General features: G+C 46.6%; 1 protein-coding gene across 2 annotated transcripts in view; it reads right to left on the bottom strand.

The window, feature by feature from the left end:
* Positions 1-18688, bottom strand: part of EXOC4 (exocyst complex component 4) — a 676926-nt gene that overhangs the window by 282598 nt on the left and 375640 nt on the right. The window contains exon 11 of one of the 2 annotated variants that reach the window (XM_036010918.1): positions 17923-18022. The exons of the other annotated variant lie outside the window; for it this stretch is intronic. Within the exon in view, the coding sequence (XP_035866811.1) occupies positions 17938-18022 (85 nt within the window). The 3' untranslated portion in view covers positions 17923-17937. Of the gene's footprint in view, positions 1-17922; positions 18023-18688 lie in introns of those variants that run through there. 2 annotated transcript variants of the gene reach the window in all.

The following is an 18688-nucleotide window of genomic DNA, read 5'->3' as shown; positions in this document are numbered from 1 at the left end:
ACCTTGTTTCCAATCATCTCATTGGCACTCCGGTAGGTCAGGAAGGAAATCGCTACAATGCTCTTTATCTACCTTTGGGATGTATAGGGTATTTCGGGGTTTTTTCACTTTTATCTTTCTTAATCCTTCCTTGCTTTCCGGCTTTAGAAATAGTAGCAATATTAGAATATCAGAAAATCAAAGCCCCACTATCACTTGGTCGAAAGCTTACATCAATTATTCCCTTCACCTAAATCTAAGGAGAGCGATCACAGCGGTCAGTGCTTATTCATCTGAATGCTATAACTTTTCATTTCTCAAGGTCAATTACTTTATATCTTGCTCTGGGAGATTTCCAGATTAATATTTAATTAATTTTACTCTTCTGACCAAGAGACAAAGTTATCTTAGACTTAGAAAAAGAAGCACTCTTAATCTTCCGTCATAAAGGGGCAATCTCTCTACTGAATTTACGGGAGCATCCTGGAGAATCATCCAAGTTGACTGTGGCTATCTTAATTCTTTTCCAAAAATACCATGAAGGTGTGAGTGTGAAGCTTAGAGAAAGAAGACTAATTAAGTCAAATGAAACAAAAATCTGTAGCTAACTAAAAACAAAATAACGTCAAGAAAGTTAGAGAAAATCCTCCGATGCCCCCTGCACCCAGAGAGCACTTCCTTCTCGTTAAACCCGAAAAAACTGCCACAGGAAGCACAGCGAGTCCTTCTCGTTCTTGTTCTTTTCGGCCAAGTGCCCGCCCGCCGGCAGTGCCTGTCACAAAGACCTCCTTCCCTGTCCCCTCAGGGACAGTGTGCGGGGTGTGCACGGGCGGTCACTGTGCATCCAAGTCCCCTCATCCCTGACAAACATGCAAACAGGCGTGCTTTTACAATGATGTAACACACCAGTGTACTTCCCAAAAACGTAAGGTTTCTCAACGGCACAAACACATATTTACTCCACAGAGAATAACCAAGGCAGCTGCTGATCACTCCCACCCTCCTCGTGACCCGCCCCGAGTATGGAGTTTGCAACTAAGTTGTTTTTTGTTTTGTTTTGCATCTGCTAAAACTTGTCTTAAAACTACTTCTAAGGAAAAATAAAGGGAGAAAATTTATCAGTAACCAACATTATCTGAGAACCTACAGGGTCTATAAAACAGAACCATATTCTTATCATCCAGATTGAAGGACTGTTTTATGGAAGAGGAATTAGACTATTTCCTTAAAAACCCAAAGGCCAGCACTGGAATGAACAGGTAAGCTGGCAAGAGACAAAGAGTGCTTCTGCACGAACGGAAGGCTTTCTGACAGGCAATTCCACTGAATGAAGAAAGGAGTTTCCTCAATAGGTGGAGTGTTTTATATTACCAAATGTCTAAATACTGAGATGGACAAAATCAAGATGCAGGGGCGCCACAGAGAAGACCCTGTGTCGGAGGGCCGTGGAATTAGAAGGCCCTAAAGATTCTAACCAAACATGGCCTGTATGTGGAAGCCATTCCTGCGACTGTTATTAGCTAACTAATAAGTCCGTTAAGAGTCCAAAGGAGTTTACGGAACAGAAAAACTCTACATCGTGTTGTAGAGGAACATGGTGTAGGTTACAAAAAGCTAAAAGGCAATGAAGTGAGGCAGATTTACACTTAACATCCAGATACATCACCAGCCAACACAACTATTTTCCAAGGAAAGGACAGGAAATCCGGCGTAAATCTGACAAGGGAAGGCACTCTCCGGCTGATTCAATGTAGCCAAAGGGTTGGAGACCGTCCATAACTCTCAGGGTTATCTACAGTTCTGAAATAAAAAGCTGTCTTCGGTAAACACTATGTGACAGCATCAATGGAAAGTCTCAATAAAAATCTCCCCAGCACACACTGTCACGGAAACAATCCTTTCAAGACGACTCCCCAGCAAATAGTTGTTTTGGGGGAAAGAGCAACTATGCCTCTTGCTGCTGAAGGATTCACAAAGCCACTAAGCAGAGGTGTAGCTCCCCACGTAGCTTCCTGTCTCCACCAGGTGCACTGCCCTGCATTTTTAACACAATGTCTTAAGGCCTCATGAAAAAGTTATGAAGTACTGACTTGAGCTGAGGCCCCTTTTCACTCAGTGATACCATGCTGATTAACAAACAAAGTGGCATTTGGGGGTAAAGGGAGAATCAGATATTCATCTGCTGTCCCCAAGTTAATAAACTGTCAAGTGGCAATGATTCAAAAGAACTTCAACAAGGATGGTAAAATGAGAAAAGAGAAATTCACTTGTAATTAGCATAAGGCGTAAAAGTTAATGCTTAGTCCTTTCCATGTAAATAATTTAAGAGGAAGTATATGCAAGAGAAAATTTAAAAACACTGGAAGAGATCTTTTTAAAAACCAGCAATCTCTTTATGACTTTTCCTTACACAATTTTTTGTTAAACTATTAAGATTTAAAAAATGCCCTGGACGGTGTGGCTCAGTTAGTAGGAGTGACTGTCGTCCTGTAACCAAAAGGTTGTGGGTTCAATTCCCACTCAGGGCACATACCCAGGTTATGGGTTTGGTCCCTAGTCCAGGCACATATGGTAGGCAACCAGTTGGTGTTTCTCTCTTTCCCTTCCTCTCTCTTTAAAAACAACTAAAAATTTTTTTAAATGCAATAAATGCAAAAATTTAATGTAAATATCTCATTTAAACCTTATGGAACCTCATTTATCTAAATTTATAGGTAGAGAAATGGCGCCTCCAAAAGTCTGAGTTACTTAGCAAAACCACAGGCCAGTAACGGCAGAGCTGGTATTTAAAAACCTGTCCATTCCATACCATCCTCTGTGTTCACAGCTGTTTCTAGGCAGTAAAAAATACCATGTGGGCACTAAAGCAAACCTGTAATCGAATGTAGAGTGGGCAGCAAAGCCATGACAAGGGCTCACGAATGGATGGGAAGAAGAGAGAGGGATGGAGGGGGTGTTAAGGAAGTATTCGTGGGGAAAATGACGTCTGAGTTGGCCCCTAACAGACTGGTAATATTTCAACAGGCAAGAAGGGTGGAAGGGCATTCCAAACACAAAGGACTGCAGTCCACACCTTTATCCCTGACTCTAGACTCTCCCTGGATGCCCACTGGACCTCTCAAACGTAACAAGATCAAGTTCAACTGGCTCTCTCCTCTCAAATGTGCTCCTATCCAAGTCTCCTCCATCCTAGTCAATGGCAAGTGCATTCTACTCAATTCAGAAGAGAAAAAACCTTAAGTCACCTGCTTGCATCTTCTCCATCACAGTCCACATGTGGTCTACGAATAAACCCCGTCACACCTACCTTTGAAGTACAGCCTGGTCTGAGTCACTACCACCTGCCACCCATATCAGGGTTGGCAAACCACAGCCCAGGAGCCAAATCTGACACACCAATAAAGTTTTATCAAAACAACCATTCTAGCTCTGGTTGGTATAGCTCAATGGATTGAGCACCAGCATGTGGACCTAAAGTTTGCTGGTTCGATTCCTGGTCAGGGCACATGCCTGAGATGCAGGCTAGGTCCCTGGCTAGGGGTACATGAGAAGCAGCTCATTGATTTTTCTCTCCCTTTCTTTCTCCCTCCTTTCTCCTCTATCTAAAGATAAGTAAATAAAATCTTTAAAAAAAAACACAACCATCCTAGTTGATTTACATATTGCCTATTTGGCTTTCATGCTACAATGACACACTTAAGTAGTTGTAAGGACGACCATGACATGCAAAGCCTAAAATATTTACTGTCTGGGCCTTCACATAAAAAAAAAAAGTGTGCTAACCCCTGGTCTGGAGTATTACAGTAGCTTCTACGGTCTTCTCCCTGCTTCTGTCCCTCTGGCTCCCTACACACCATGCTCCACAAAGCAACCAGTGGAAACTGCAACCTGTGCTGTCCAATACGCTAGCCACTGGTCACGCGTTGCCATCCCAATTAGAATTCTATTAAAAAATCAGTTCCTCAGGTGCATAGCCCCAGTTCCACTGCTCAACAGCCACAGGTGGTTCATGGCTACCTTGCTGGACACTGTAGATTTTAGAACATTTCCACCATCATATAAAGTTCTGTTGTTGAGCTCTTTTGCCAGAGTTTTCATCTGTTCCTTCATTTGGGCCATGTTTGTCTCCTCATTTTGGCAGCCTCCCTGTGTTTGTTTCTTTGTAGTAGGTAGAGCTTCTTTGGTTCTCTGTTTTAGTAGCATGTCCTAATGCAGCAGGTGTCCTGTAGGGTCCCGTGGCACAGCCTCCCCTATCACCCAAGCTGGGGACTCGAGGTGCACCCTTTGTGTGGGCTGAGTATACCCTTTTCTTGTAGCTGAGCCTTGATTGCTGTTGCCAGGTCATAGGGAGGGATTTACACAGGCCAGTCAGCAGCAAGGACTGGCTGTGACCACTGACCACCAACCTCCGCCCTTCATGGAGGATAAGCCGTGGAGGGGCAGGGTGGCGGTGCTCTGACCGGGTCTGTAGCTGTCCACTGGGTGTACAGGCTCTGGGTTTCCTGGGTGGTGCAGGCCAAGGTCAGCCCGCACTTGTGTTTTGCCCAGGGTCACCCTACATGAGTTATAAAGCAATCTGAGATGGCTGTTACTTGTGCTGGGCTTGGAGATTCCCGGGTGAAGCCAAACTGTGATCCAAAGCTGGCTTCTGCTGGTGCTGAACCTGGAGCCACTCAGCAAGAGGTACTGGGGTACATGGGTTGGGAGCTCACTGAGGCAGGCTGTTGCTTGTTTGAGAGGATTTAGGAAGTTGTGAAGCATGAGCCAAGATCAGCCATTTGTATGAAAAACCACTGTTAACAGCTTCAGTGGGCCCTTAAATTGGGTGGGACAGAGCTTCAGGGGATCTCTAGGTGAGGGTGGGGCAAAGAGCATTAGCCAGGTTGATGGAGTCTCAGATGTAGCACCTGCCTGGCCTGCAGGTTCTGTGGCTCTGTGGGGGGAAAGGGCTCAAACAATGGCCTCTGCCCACCTTTCTATCTGGGAGAAAGCTGTCCTCTAGCTCTTGCCTTGATGCCAGGCACTTCAGTTCCTCCCTGTTTGCCACTGGTGCCTTTCAAGCAGCTACCCTGGAGCTGGTGCTGGAGCTCAGAGGGAGTGAGTCTGAGTTCCATGTGTGAGTTCTTTAAGAAGAACCGCTTGGGACTCTACAAGTTTCTTCCACCAACTCAATCCCTGCTGCGTTTTGCAGCTAAAAGTTATGGGGACTTATCTTCCTGGCACTGGAACCCTGGACTGGGGAGCCTGGTGTGGGGCTGGGACTCCTGGCTCCCAAGATATTTCTCCTAAATTTTTATCCACCGCAGGTGGATGTAGAGCCAGCCTGTTCCACATTTCTGTCCCGCCCACCAGTGTCAATCAATACATACCTGTCAACAATTGAATCTAAAAAACCAACTAGGTAAAGAAGAACAGACAGAATCATGGATGCGGAGAGCATTTTGATGGTTGCCAGAAAGAAGGGGAGTGTGGAGGAATGGATGAAGAGTGAAGAAGTACAAACTGGAAGTCACAGAGTAGCCATGCGGATATAACGTGCAGTACAGGAAATGGAGCAGCTGGAGAACGCATATGCCTGACCCATGGACATGAACAACGGTGTGGGGATTGCCTGAGGGACTGAGGGGTGCTGGATGGAGGGGGGCAAAGGGGGAAAACGTCTGAACAACTGTAATAGCACAATCAATAAAATAATTTTTAAAAAACCACTCCCCCCCAAAAATGTTGTTCAGCACGGCTTTGAAATCTAAGACCATGTCCCTCCACTTCTCTGAGCCCTCCATTAACTTCCTTTAGTACCCCCCGGTGAAGTCTTTGCTAAGACCTACCGTACGAGTACGATCGACCCCCACCACGTCTCTGGCCGTGTTCTGATCACAGGGTCTTCTCACAGTGCCCTGGGCTCATGCGGGCACTCTGTACTTGCTGCTCCTCTTCCTCAACGCCTGTCTGCAAACACCTGCACGGATCACTCCCTCACGTCCCCCGGCCTCTGCTCAGGTATCTCCGCCACAGGGTCCCCTTCCCAAGCAGCCTGCCAGTCCACTTACCTGTCTTCAGGGCACTTGTTGTCAGTTGACCTGTTAAACCTGTATTTTATGACTCACTACTGAAGAAATAACTATGGCACTATTAACATCTGCAATTTTGGCTGTTTTGTTCTCTGATGTAGCTGCAGGGCCCAGAACAATGTCAGCTACACAACAGGTGCTCGGCAGGTATTTGCTGGATGAGTGAGTGGGCATGTGAAGGAAGGAAGGAAGGAAGGAAGGAAGAAGGAAGGAAAGGAGGGGACCACCCCCTAGAAGAGCCCGAAACCAAGTAAGAGAAAGACTTTGCTTCTAAATCTGCCTCACTGACCTAAGTCCACATGTGGATTTTCAATTTTGTCTTTCACTTCCACTAAAGCTTAGTTGTTTTTTCCCTTCAGGTGGCTTTAAAGAAACTGATCAAGTACCATATTTTCCAGACCATAAGATGCGCCTAGGTTTTAGAGGAGGAAAATAGGAAAAAAGGTTTTGAAGCAAAAAATGTGGTAAAATATTCAATAACATATTTCACCAGTGTACATGCAAACAGAACCACACAGCAGCATCAACACTCATTATTCCTCCCAAATTTGGTGGGGGGCGGGGTGGGGGGAGAAGAGTGGGTCTTATAGTCTGAAAAATATGGTAAATAAAAGCTTCTCAACAGCTCCAGTTGAGTCCTCTCTGCCAAGCAAGTCCACGAGAAAGGCTGGGCAAGGTCAGGGACGCCAGCCAGACCTGACCTGGCAGCGCGAGGCCGCAGATGGAGGTCACCAGGTCACCGGCCCGGCAGCGGCACTCGGCCCCGCCGGGTCTGGCCGGCCTGGGGTTCCTCACTAATGTTGATGGACTCTCTTCCAGAATTTAAATTGGCATGACTAGCAATGACATGTAGGAATTTTTTTTCTATAATTTATATGACTCAGGGCTTCATTTTTAATTTTGAGTAAGTCACGATGGAAATAAATTAAACGTCTCTCATTGCTCAGGATACTATTCCTCATCGAGTCAAGAGGGGTTGCCACAGCTCTGCCTGGGGAGACCCTGTTCCCCCTGTTTTATCCAGTGTTCCGTTTTCCCACCCCAGCCTGCTCCATTCCGGCTCTACTGAAGGGAACACACCGGAGGTGGAAAGGCGAAGACGAAGGTTTAGGGGGAACTGCCGCAGGCCAGTCGGTGCCGGCCGCGGCCCGGCTGGCTGTGATACGGACCACCTAACCTCCTCTGCCCTCTCTTCTGCCCTGTAAGGCGCTTAATTTTTGTCAAGAACCCCCAAAGCAGCTACTTTAACGGGCAACAGGGAAGTAGCACGAATACATTCACGCATCTATCTGACAGCTTTCATCTTGCAAATTTGTAACATGTGAATTCCAAAGCAGGTAAATAATTTAAGACTATTAATGTAAATGGAGGAGTAACATTTCACTTACACATAATGCCTGCAAAGAAAGGAATTTTCGTCCTCTGAGGCGTATGAATAAAAGCAAATCAATGAGATGATCAGTGACCTAGGAAGAGGTTAAGAGCAGCTTAAATAATAAAGGCAGAAGTAGAATTCAGGCTGACATAAGTTTATTTTTTCCTGATTATGCATCCATATGGAAATAATCCTATCTGAGAAGCTGAATTTATGTGGTAAGGACACAACTTGAAGCCTGCTTGTTTAAAAAAAATGCAACAATTTGGGGCACTTTGGAGTAGTGATATTACACACCACTTTGCATTCTGAGTGGCAGGGAAATTTTACATTGATTTTCACAGAAGACACTTAAATGAACACTCTAGTAAAAAATCAATGGATTATTTTCCCTTTCTCAGTGACCTTGAAAATGCCCAGAATTCAGGCTGATATACCTAACAGTTATCATCACTTCTGCTTATACTGTACCCAAGACCAAAGACATAAAGTTTCAATAATGTTTCCAAATCGGCTACTCATAGCCACATGTAATTGCCCAAAGCAGATTTAAAAACAGCCAGCTTCCCTTGCCTTGTGAAAAGGAAACATTTCCTCTTCAACATTCTTGGCTGCAGAAACTTAATTTTTTTTCTAAAGGAGAAAGAATAACTATTTTTCTCCATTTAGGGAGCTTCCAAATTTCCTACTGAACCCTAGCCTAGGTAAATGCAAAAGGAGCAAGAATTTAATGAATGCAGGTACAGTAGCTGATTATGTGTAGTCAGAGAAACTATCTTCTTCTAGTTTTACATCTTAAACTCTCAAAATCAAAGTGCATTATCAATAATTTCCAACATGTCATTGCAATGAAAAGAATGGTTTTAAGGCTTCCAAGTCCCAAATGGGGTAAGAGGTAAGGGTTAGCAAGAAACCTTAAAGTTACATTTTATATCTTGTTCTACACTTTATGTCCATTTCTATCTTTGTGGGCCAGGAGTTACAGGCAGCTGCCAAAGGCAGCAAATGCATAACTGCATCTATGTGCCTTACTTCAAAATCAGTATATTCAAATTCGACCTTGTCAGGCGCTGGGTTTTTACCCTGTTTGGAAGCTCACAGGTCAGCTAACCACAATTTCATGGACACTGGCCGAAGATCCCCGGCCCCCTCACTAACCACCCCCCTTCAGAGACCAAGGACATTCAATGACTTTCAGCAATAACTTTGGCCAGAGTGCCATCAAGTCCGTGAGGCCCCACACCCCCGAGCCACGTGATGAGGGCCAGGGGGTGCATGGCACTCGGTACAGGAAGAGAACCTGCGGTCGGCAAACCCCAGTGCTGGACACCGGGCCACAGGTGAACCTGCCTGACCTTTGCCCTGGAAGGAGACATTTTTTGTGTGACACTGGGCAGTAAATAAGCCTGCCCTTCACTCCAGAGGGAGCCACCATCTCTCCTTTCAAGGCTGTTCAGTCTTCAGCCACTCGAGAAGGTGGTCCACCAAAAAGGGCGCTGAGCTTCTGTTCAACGCTGTGAACAACACACAAGACACCCCTGGAAAACTGTCTCCCGGTACACACTCTCCTGCCCTGTGCACATGCCCAGGGGCCGTGTGAACAGAGACGCAGCCAACACCTGAAAAGGTCGGGGAAAAGACAAAGGCCCGGTGCTGGTGGCTGCCTGTAAGGGTTTGAACGCTTACTTCATCGTACAACAAACATCCTAGGATTCCTGCATTTTTCTTCCTCTAAATCTCACCACGGCCTATGCGTGACGTGGTACAATCTGGCCACGGGCGCACTAACAATGCTACAATAGCAGTGGCCCCTCTTGATTCCAATCATACCTCTTTCTGCCACACCACACTGCTTCCGCATTAAAACAGATTCTCTACCTTATTAATGGTTCCAATTATCAGTTTTGATTCCTGCTTCTTTCCCTAAAGATACTGTATGAATCCCAAATAGGTAACATTCAGAAAGTATGCTTGATGGTACTTCAAAGTATTTTTCTTTATAATAAGCTCCTAAGAGTATAGAAAAGAGTAAACTGCAAAGTGATACCATCGCTGATAAATGTGCAGGATACGGGTGCTTTTCTTAATCTTAATGGAAAAAAATGGAAATTAAGCTCTACAGTTTCCCTTCTTCACCCAAAACCTAGACCAGCCCATTAGTTTAGGGAAAAAATAATGAGTTATCTGAATTTCAAGTTCTCCATTTTCCCTTAATTGGATATATAGACAGTAAATGCAAAAAAGAAAAAAAAAATAGCAAGTCTACCAGAAGCTAAAGGAATAGAACAAGATGACAATCCAAATACCAAACACCACTTATCTTTACTTTAGGGAAACTGAAGGGTCCTATTTCATGCTAAGAAGTTCTAGCCCAAAATAACTTCTTAAAACTGTGAGACGAATGTATGCCCCGAATAGCTCTGCGGGGCATGGTGGCGGCCTGTTTAGAATGGCAGTCGGGTCGGTTTCCAGGGATCTGTCTCCTTGCTGGGACGTCCCTGTCTACACCTCCACGTGGCCTATGTTCTGTCTGTGGGTACGCATTTGACAGCCCCACACAGTCCATCACAACCCTGTGGGGTAAGAGCCGAAACTCTTAACTCCTCTGCAGTACATCCGTCTGTCCATCCATCCATCCAGGCATCCATCCATGCATGCATCCATCCATCCATCCATCCATCATTTCCTGGTCAGTTTCTATCAAGCACCATGCAAGGCAGGGTTAAAAAAAATAGAACGCTAAAAGACATGGCAAACTTGTGTAAAATTCTGGTCTTGCTATATTAAAAATAATTATTTCTTGAAAAGGAAGAGCATTATTTCTAAGTTTCTGTCACTTCAAGTTAATGAGAAACCACCAAAATCCACTTTAGAGAAATGCCTTTTGTACAGATTATTCTATAGTATTTTTGTTTGTTACCGTGCGTTATTAAAATAATTCCCATGACCTTTCCCGCTCTGTTTTCGCAACGCTCGGCCTCACACTGTGCGCACTGGACCGGCTGCAGCAGACGGAGGTGGGGCTGCAGGAGTGGCTCCGCAGAGGTGCCCACTGACGCACGGCCCACGCAGCCTGGACAGGAGTCAAAGTTCAAACACCTTAACTCCCCCCCTTCCCAGAACACAAACTGCTGCTAGCCTGACAGGTCTCCTTGCTTTCAGTTTCTTTACCTTTTTTGTATCCCTAGAATGCCTAGCACCATGCTACTTTTCTGAAAAATCCTTCCACACATCGTGGTTTGACGAGAAAATCTCCAACGGCTCCAAACAGACTGGAGGCCTCTGCAGTCCTGCAGGGAGAGCCCACCGCAAACCCACTCCTTTGTCCTCAAAACGGGCCCTTTCCCCAAAAAGACTGGCCCACCAGCCATCCCCAGAACACACTGCTCCCACATAAGTGCTCTCACTGTGCCTTCTTGACGCTAATGGGATTTGGGGAAATTTGTTGCAGACCGCTGTTTTAATACACACAAAATTGAATGTGACCATCATATACTTCTCTTATGAACAAAACCTTGCTTCACATCATGTAACCATAAATACAAAAGGGAAGTGTTTATGGACCGTGCTACATGGAATACTATTTTTAGGAGATGTTAATTGTCTTTCCACCACAGAATGTAAGGGGAGACCCCAAGGTCAAATAATTTGGGAAAGTATTGCAAACTCCCTGCCTTCTTTTGAAGTTTCCGAGTTTACACTAGCTTATAGAGTTTCTGAAACCTCTTACTGGAAAAAAAAAGTTCAATATTGCTTGATCCACTCATGTTCTACACTTTGTTTTCTCCATTGAGGTGAGTTTCGAGCATAACGTCCCGCTAGTTCAGGTGAGCCACGCTGCACCCCGACAGCTGCACGGACCGCCTCACAGCTCACCACCCGAAGTCTGCTTCCCAGCATGGCCAGGCAACGGGCCCTTACCCGCTGCACCCCCTCACTGCCCTCCCCTCTGGCAACGGCCAGTCTGCTGTCCACCTCTGGGTGGTTTTATTTTTTTGTAGTTGTTTGTTTGTTCTGTTTTTAGGTTTTAGTATTCCACACCAGTGAATGGTATTTGACTTTAACTGTCTAACTTCCTTCCGTTAGCATGATACCCTAAAGGTCTGTGCATGTGGCTGAAAATCATGAGACTTCACCACTTTTTAAATCAATGACTAGCATTCCATTGTGTGACACACAAGACCTTCCTTCTCCATTCATCCACTGACGGGCATTTAATTGTTTCCATACCCTGGCTCTCGCGAACAATGAACACAGGGGTGCATTTATCTTTCCAAATTTCCCTCTTCCCTTTCTTGGAGGATCATTATCCTGCCTTTTCAGTCAATGTTCACTGAACACTTATGTACTAAATGTCCACTCTACTTAATCCTCACCACATTCCTGTGAAGAATAAATCAGTATTGTCCACAGTTCGCATTTCAGAACATTGAGGCTTAGAGGGTAAGGCCCTCCCAGTCACACAGCCAAGAAGCAGGCAAGCTGGAACTTGAACTGAGCTCTCTACTTCCATGGCCCAAACCCTCAGCCACTGCACTGCAATAAGCGGGATCAGCGGGTGATGCACCCACAGCTCACCCAGGGTTGTCTGGAAATCTAACTCTTTGGGGGCAGGGCAATACCTTTCTCCCAGCTGAGGGGGCTGTGTCCTACCTAGATCAGTTATCCACGGCGCTGGTCACTTCCTCCCTCAGAAGAGGACACGGAAACTTCCCATGGGGGGCTGCTTCCTCATCCTTGCCCCCCCAGCCAGCAGAACAACTGGGGAGCTGAAACGCACCCTGCAGCCTCAGCAGAGCCCAGTCCCCGTATGCCTCTCTACGGGATGGTGGCAGGACTGGGGACAGTGCGCCTCCTCTTCTCTTGCTGACTTTTCCTTTCTCCTAGTAACACCTATCCCCTAGCCCGTGCTGGCGGAAGCTGTGCAGTCTGTCTGGTGTGCGATGAATGGAGGCCGGAGGGAGTCCGCCGAGCACAGCCACAGCACATTCAGGATGAACCTTACCCCCTCCTCGGAGGCTGGGCTGCAGTCCCTTTCTTCAGCGAGTAAGTCCCTGGTTCTCCTTAGGGAAGGGGATCCTGGGGCCTCTGAACTGTAGTGGATGTTCTCCTTTGGCCCATGAACAATGCACATCTTTGATACACACCATCAATAGTTAAGATGTTCTTTTCACAAATACGCATTTTGATTCTAATGAACACTGTAGGCTTCTCACAGCTAGGGCTGAGGCCCCATACATTTAGCACCTGTAACAGGCCCACAGGCAACCCTGTGCACAACAGGCACGTGATGCACATTTTCTGGGTGCATGCCTATATACAGGTAAGTATATTTTGTTCTTCGGAAGGCCATACTTCGTCCCCTCATTAGATATGGTGAGCGCCTACTATATGCCAAGCACTGTGTTGGGTGGGCGCCGGGCTGACAAACATACCACGCTGGCACAAGGAGCTTGTAACGCAGCAGCAGCAAGATGAAGATACGAAGATGTATTATAACAAAATTAAAGAGTGAGGTGGGGGCAGACCGTGGGGGCTTCACGGGCAGGGGAGGGGAAAGTGGGAGGAAGGAGGGCACCCCTCTGCCCCCTGGTGGAGCAGCCACAGCCCCGTAGGGCCTTGATGAACGAACCAGGCTACAAAGGGGCAGATGCCTAGAGCGGAATGAGATAAACGCACCAACTCTTTAGTTACTAAGTGAATCCTAATTTAAAAGGAGATGATTCCTATCATTTTTAAAATTACAAAGCTCACTTAATGACCAAAAGTTCTTTCACCAGTTATTAACCTTGAATTACACACAAAAGGGCAATTTCACTGATTTCATCCTTTGGCAGCAGCCACCTGAACGGAGAGGAAAGAGCGGCGAACCCTGCAGATATTCTGACGGTTTGTCCTGTCTGCTCTTCCTCACCGTCCCGCCCCCGCCCTGTTCTCCCTTAAGAGCTAACGCTGAACCTCTGGGAAATATCAGATGGACGCATTTGCTAATGAGACTTTTTAAACATAACAGTGAACAAAAAAAAATTCTTGTTTCTTTGTTTACATGTTAAGTCTAAGGAATGCAGTGCTGGTGTGAATTATCACCAATTGCAGAAATATACTTTTAAAGACTTTCTAAAACTAACATAAAACAAATAAGCTCTTTAATGACAAAAATACTCAAGAAGAAAGCTCCAATTTTGACGGCATTTTCATTTTCATACTTTGTGACAGGAGACCAGATCTGTATTAACAGTCACTTTGAGTCTTCAAGTCTAATGGGCAAGGCCGGGAGTGGACACTGCTCACTGAGACTGCGAACAGGGAGAATTTCTCTCACCGTCCTTCTGACGCAGAGCTCTCCCCAATACTCTGGACTTTTCTAAATCCGTATTTCCAAGCAGGTCGTGTTCACACAGGAGTCTCCTGTATGCACAGGTATTTCAGCTCCATAACAAGCCCTCCCAATTTCTTGTTTGTTTTGTTTTGGTTTTTTTTGCCAGGCTGGAAGCCCCATGTCAACTTTTCCAGGGTATCGCGTCCCCCGTACTTCGTGGTGCTCTGCACGTAGTAAGCATTCAACAAACACCTGCTGAGTGAATCACTAAATGAGTGGAATGCCTCTAGGAAAAAAATTTACCAGGTCTCACACTAGAACAAACGCATCTAAAGGCAATACCGTAAGCTGCAGTCTTTGAGAACTTGCCTGTAATATGTTTAAGAAGCAAGGAAAAAAATCTTTATTGGGACATGCTATGCTTTCTACATATCTCAAGGCAGAGCTAATTGCTTTAACGATTCTGCATTATCTATAAATGGTTCTTGCCATTTGAACAGGAATAATATGGCTATTTGACAGTGACTTTCCTACGAAGACATGTGCTTTCTAGAGCAAGAGTTACCATGAGGAGTTAACAGTCTAGGTTCAGGTGTTTGTACTAAAAATACCCCGTCCTCCCCAAGTGAACTAATTAAAGGCACCGACACCCTAGTACCCTCCACTCTTCTCCCTTCCTTCCTCCCTCTGTCTGTCTCTCTCTCTCTCTGTCTCTCTCTCTGTCTGTCTCTCTCTCTCAACACCCCTTACAGTACAAGAGAGAAATGAACAACAATGTCTGGTGAAACACACAACATGCAGATGAGGCAGAAAGGAGCATCTTCTAATTCGTCACAGTTCATCAGGACAGAAAGGCCCTAAGATGCAGCTTAGGAATTAAGGGAAAACACAAAAGAAGACTTTTTAGGCCAACACTTTTTAAAGCCCTGTAGTCACTCAAAATATAGGACCCTTTATGTTTAAAACTCTCAAGTACTCTAACTTTCAACTTACAATTTTTAACCTGGCATCTCTCCTGTTTGTTGAATTCCCAATAGTACCTCCACTCACACCCGCCCGCCCCCAGCCGCCGAGTCATTAGGAAACATTAAAGATCTGAATGGCTACCTCAGGAACAGCAGGGAAAGGGGAGCGAGCAGATCCATGCGTGCCGTCTGCATTGCCACCGGGGAGTGCTCAGCGGTGGCCACCAGCAACGAGAGGAGGATGAGAACCTGAAGGCGCAAGATAACTGGGTTGGGCGTTCTGAGGCCTAGAACGCTCAGTACAGAGTCACTGCCAGCCGCTGTTCTCTGCCTTCTCGTGTCCCTCTGTTTATACAACCTGGCAAGGAACTGTTCTTTGGTGAAGATCGTGATGATTTTGAGCAAAAAGGAAGATAAGGAAGACACAAATGGAAAAGATCGTGAATGGAATCTGGAAATTTATACAAGACAATTTGGAGACCGGCAGATACAACCTACCCTGTTATGCCAAAGAGAAAACGAGGCCCAGGGGTGGGGTGTCTTTGTCAAGACCCTGTAGTGACAGAGCAGAGGCTGAAGCCCAGAGTTAAGTGTTCCTTTGTGGTCCAGTGTAATCTCTACTACATTATGATAGTGACTATGATGTAAATGGGAAAAATGAATTCCTAATAGTTAAGTTCCAAAAATGAGGACTTGAACCTGGCTGGGCCTCACTCAAGTCACTGCACCACTAGAAGCCTTGGTTTCCACTCTCAGAAAATGGGGATGGCGCTTGCTGGCTTATAGAGTTATTTTCCAAACACACGTGAACATATAATACAGACTGTCGCATATGAACATCCAAGGCGATGCACCGTCCTTTGGTGTGCCTTCCGCAGCCAGGGAGCACAGCAGTAAGAGGGTCTGTTTTCTCACTTAACAAGGAGCTGGAGGGTGGGGAGGGCTCCGGGAGCATATAGCCCAGGCTCCTGCAGCTGCCGCCTGCAGCTCCTCTGAGCTCTTCACTCCTCCAGAGTTATTTTATCCTCAAGTTATCTTCTCTTAAAACGGCAGAAGAGAGAAAAGCTCTCCTGTCTGTGGAATAAAAATCTCTCCCTTCGGTCTGATTAGTCCGTAAAATAATTCAGACTTCTTCTTCTTCACCGGCTGAGCTTCCCTAAGAGCAGCTCAACAAGCACAGGTTAAAAGTGCCCGAGCGCCAGTGCAGTGGCACTAACTGTAGGCAAGTGCACCCCAGGCTGGGAGTGTCTGAGTTCCTCAACACGTACAACGTCTTATGAGTATCTAGCTGGGTCTATTTTCCATATAAAATATCTATGAATTGCTTAATACCGGGAGACACTCAAAAGTGATCGTGTGTATCTTATCAGCGGGTTTCAGAGTGTGCATCCTTCTACGGAAATCCATGAAACTCTTTACTTTGAGTTTTCACTAAATCCATTTCTCTCCTATTTCAGCCTGAGCATTGCAGTCTGGCTCCACAGGTAGCAAATTGAAATCTGTTTTGTGGCCCAGCGCAGACAGATTGAAAAGAATACAGCACTAAGAAAGAAGCAAGTGCACTTGCTTTGATGGCACGTGTACTAAAACTGGAACAACAGAGAGGTTGAGCATGGCCCCGATGCAAGCAGGACATGCAAATTTGTGAAATGTTTGAAAGAAAGAAAGAGAAAGAACGGAGAGAGAAAATATCATACGGCAAAGCTCTCACCAACAGCAGTAATGATATAGTGAATGACTGAGCGTTTCTTCAACTTCCACCACTGTGAAAGTAACCTATCATTTTCCTGGTTGTGCACTGAAATGCCTCAATCACAGACGGAATGAGCCAGTAAAAAAATGACAGATTTTATTTTTCCCTGCTGTTGTTCTGCGGGGACAGGCTGGAATATTGTAACCCACACCCTTGGAACTCCTGTGGCTCCGTATCTCACTCCTCTGTTCATTTTGTAAAATGTCTGATACCCCAGTGGGGACGACGTTTCCTTTTCCTTCCTGTGCTTTGGTTGTTCAAACTAAGTCCAGCGTAGTTTGATTTTTAAGTTTCGCATGATGTGGCCACCTCATTTAGGATTACATATGAGATAGAAAATCAGGAACAACGTGGTCACCGTGTCAGGGAACAACGAGGGCGGCAGCCGTCGGCAGTGGCCGCCCTGTAACACGCTTCTCTGCCCCCGACTGCACACTGCAGAGAGCTGCAGTCACAGGGCGGACCTCGCGTGGTGGCCCTGCGCACCTGCAACCGCCAACCTATGTCCTGACCAGTTTCCACATCCAAGTCACCTGACCTGTGAGCGCGATCCCCACGCTCATGAGCCATGGCAGCGGCACCGACACAGGGCTGCCAGCAAGAAGAAGGGCAAACACGGGGAGGCACCTGGGGGATCGCGTGCAGAGGAGAGGAGCGTGTCCCGAGGCCCGCCCCAACCCGTGCTGTGAGCCCCAGCATCACTTGCGTTGTTTCTGCTGCGTCCCGCACCCGGTGCTATAGACCGAATGCTGTGTCCCCCAAATCCCTCTGTGGAGACCCCGACCACCCCCAATGGGATGGTATGAGGACATGGGGACTAGAGGAGGTAACTAGGTCACAAAGGTAGAGCCCTCCTGAGGGGGATTAGTGCCCTTCAAAGACGAGTCACAAGAGAGACGTTCTCTGTCTTGGTCACGTGAAGATACAGCAAGAAGCTGGTCGCCTGCAAATCACTGGGCGCCAATCTGCTGGCACCTGCCTGGACTTGGACTTCCAGCCTCCAGACCGTGAGGAATAGATTTCTGCTGTTGAAGCCACCCAACCTGTGGCGTTTTTGTTACAGCAGGCTCAGCTGGCTAGGATTCCAAATGTCTTGTCCCAAACGCCTGATTACTCACCACACGCAATGTTTTATTAAATTCATAAGATTTTTTTATGGCTGATACCAATTTGTTAACGTTCCTAGGCAAAGTACTAAGAATCTAAAAGTAAAGGCTCTGTCCATCAGCCATGTGATGCTGAGAGGATGCTGATGACCAAAGCAAGCATAACACTGTCATCTGTTGGCGACGTTAGTGACAACCACATCCACAGTCGTAACGGTAGCACCGCCTCTGACGCACGCAGCACTGACCACGGGCCAGGGCTCGTCTAATGCTTCACTCACAAGAGTCCTATCGAGTGGATTCGAATGCTACCCCAGCGTCCAGATGAGGAAGCTGAGACATGAGAGACTAAGTCATCGGTCCCGGGTTTCATAGCCGGGAAGGGATCCGCAGCCAGGCAACCGGGCCACAGAGCCTCTGGTTCTTCACCACTACACTAAACCCCCCCACCTCCCTAGGAAGGAAACAGAAAACAAATTAACGGATGACTCCATCATAGGAAGTCTTAACAACAAGGCGAAACTCATGCAGGCAATGAATAATCTCCCAGCTGCGAGTGTGACGCCTGGACGAAGACATACTACATATGATTTCGCCCTCTTCTGTGGGGTGCGATGTAATCGAACTGTAACCTGATGGGAAACAAGGAGTCTATGCAACTCGGCAGGTGACGACTCTCACCTGCGAGGGCAGAGCGGGTGACAGGCCGCTGCTGCTGATCGGTTTGCAGAATGGTTCCCCGTAGGGATCATTGACGTGTGCAGCGGACTCGCCTCCTTTTTATCTTGTTTATTCCTCCTGATGTCATCTCCCGAATTCTCTTCCTTCACAAAACACATAGAGTTCTACAGCACCCACCCCCCCCGCCAACGCCAACCCTGGCAGGCGCCGCCTGGGTGTACCTGGCTGCCCTTTGCTGTTACACAGACTGCACTGCTGAAGAGGCGGCCGCTGACCAGAACCTCCATTCTGAAGGGGCCCCGTTAAGAACCTTCCTGTTGCTACTGAGGGGATGCAGTTGCTTGTGCTCCCAGACCAGGCTAAACGTATCAGATGTAACTTCTTGTGAAGACACAACCAGGCTAACACTACAACATGACGGCCCTGACAAGGAGCGACT

The sequence above is a fragment of the Phyllostomus discolor genome, chromosome 10 (assembly GCF_004126475.2).
Source record: "Phyllostomus discolor isolate MPI-MPIP mPhyDis1 chromosome 10, mPhyDis1.pri.v3, whole genome shotgun sequence".
Taxonomy (NCBI): Eukaryota; Metazoa; Chordata; class Mammalia; order Chiroptera; family Phyllostomidae; genus Phyllostomus; species Phyllostomus discolor.
This window is presented reverse-complemented; position numbering and strand designations above follow the sequence as displayed.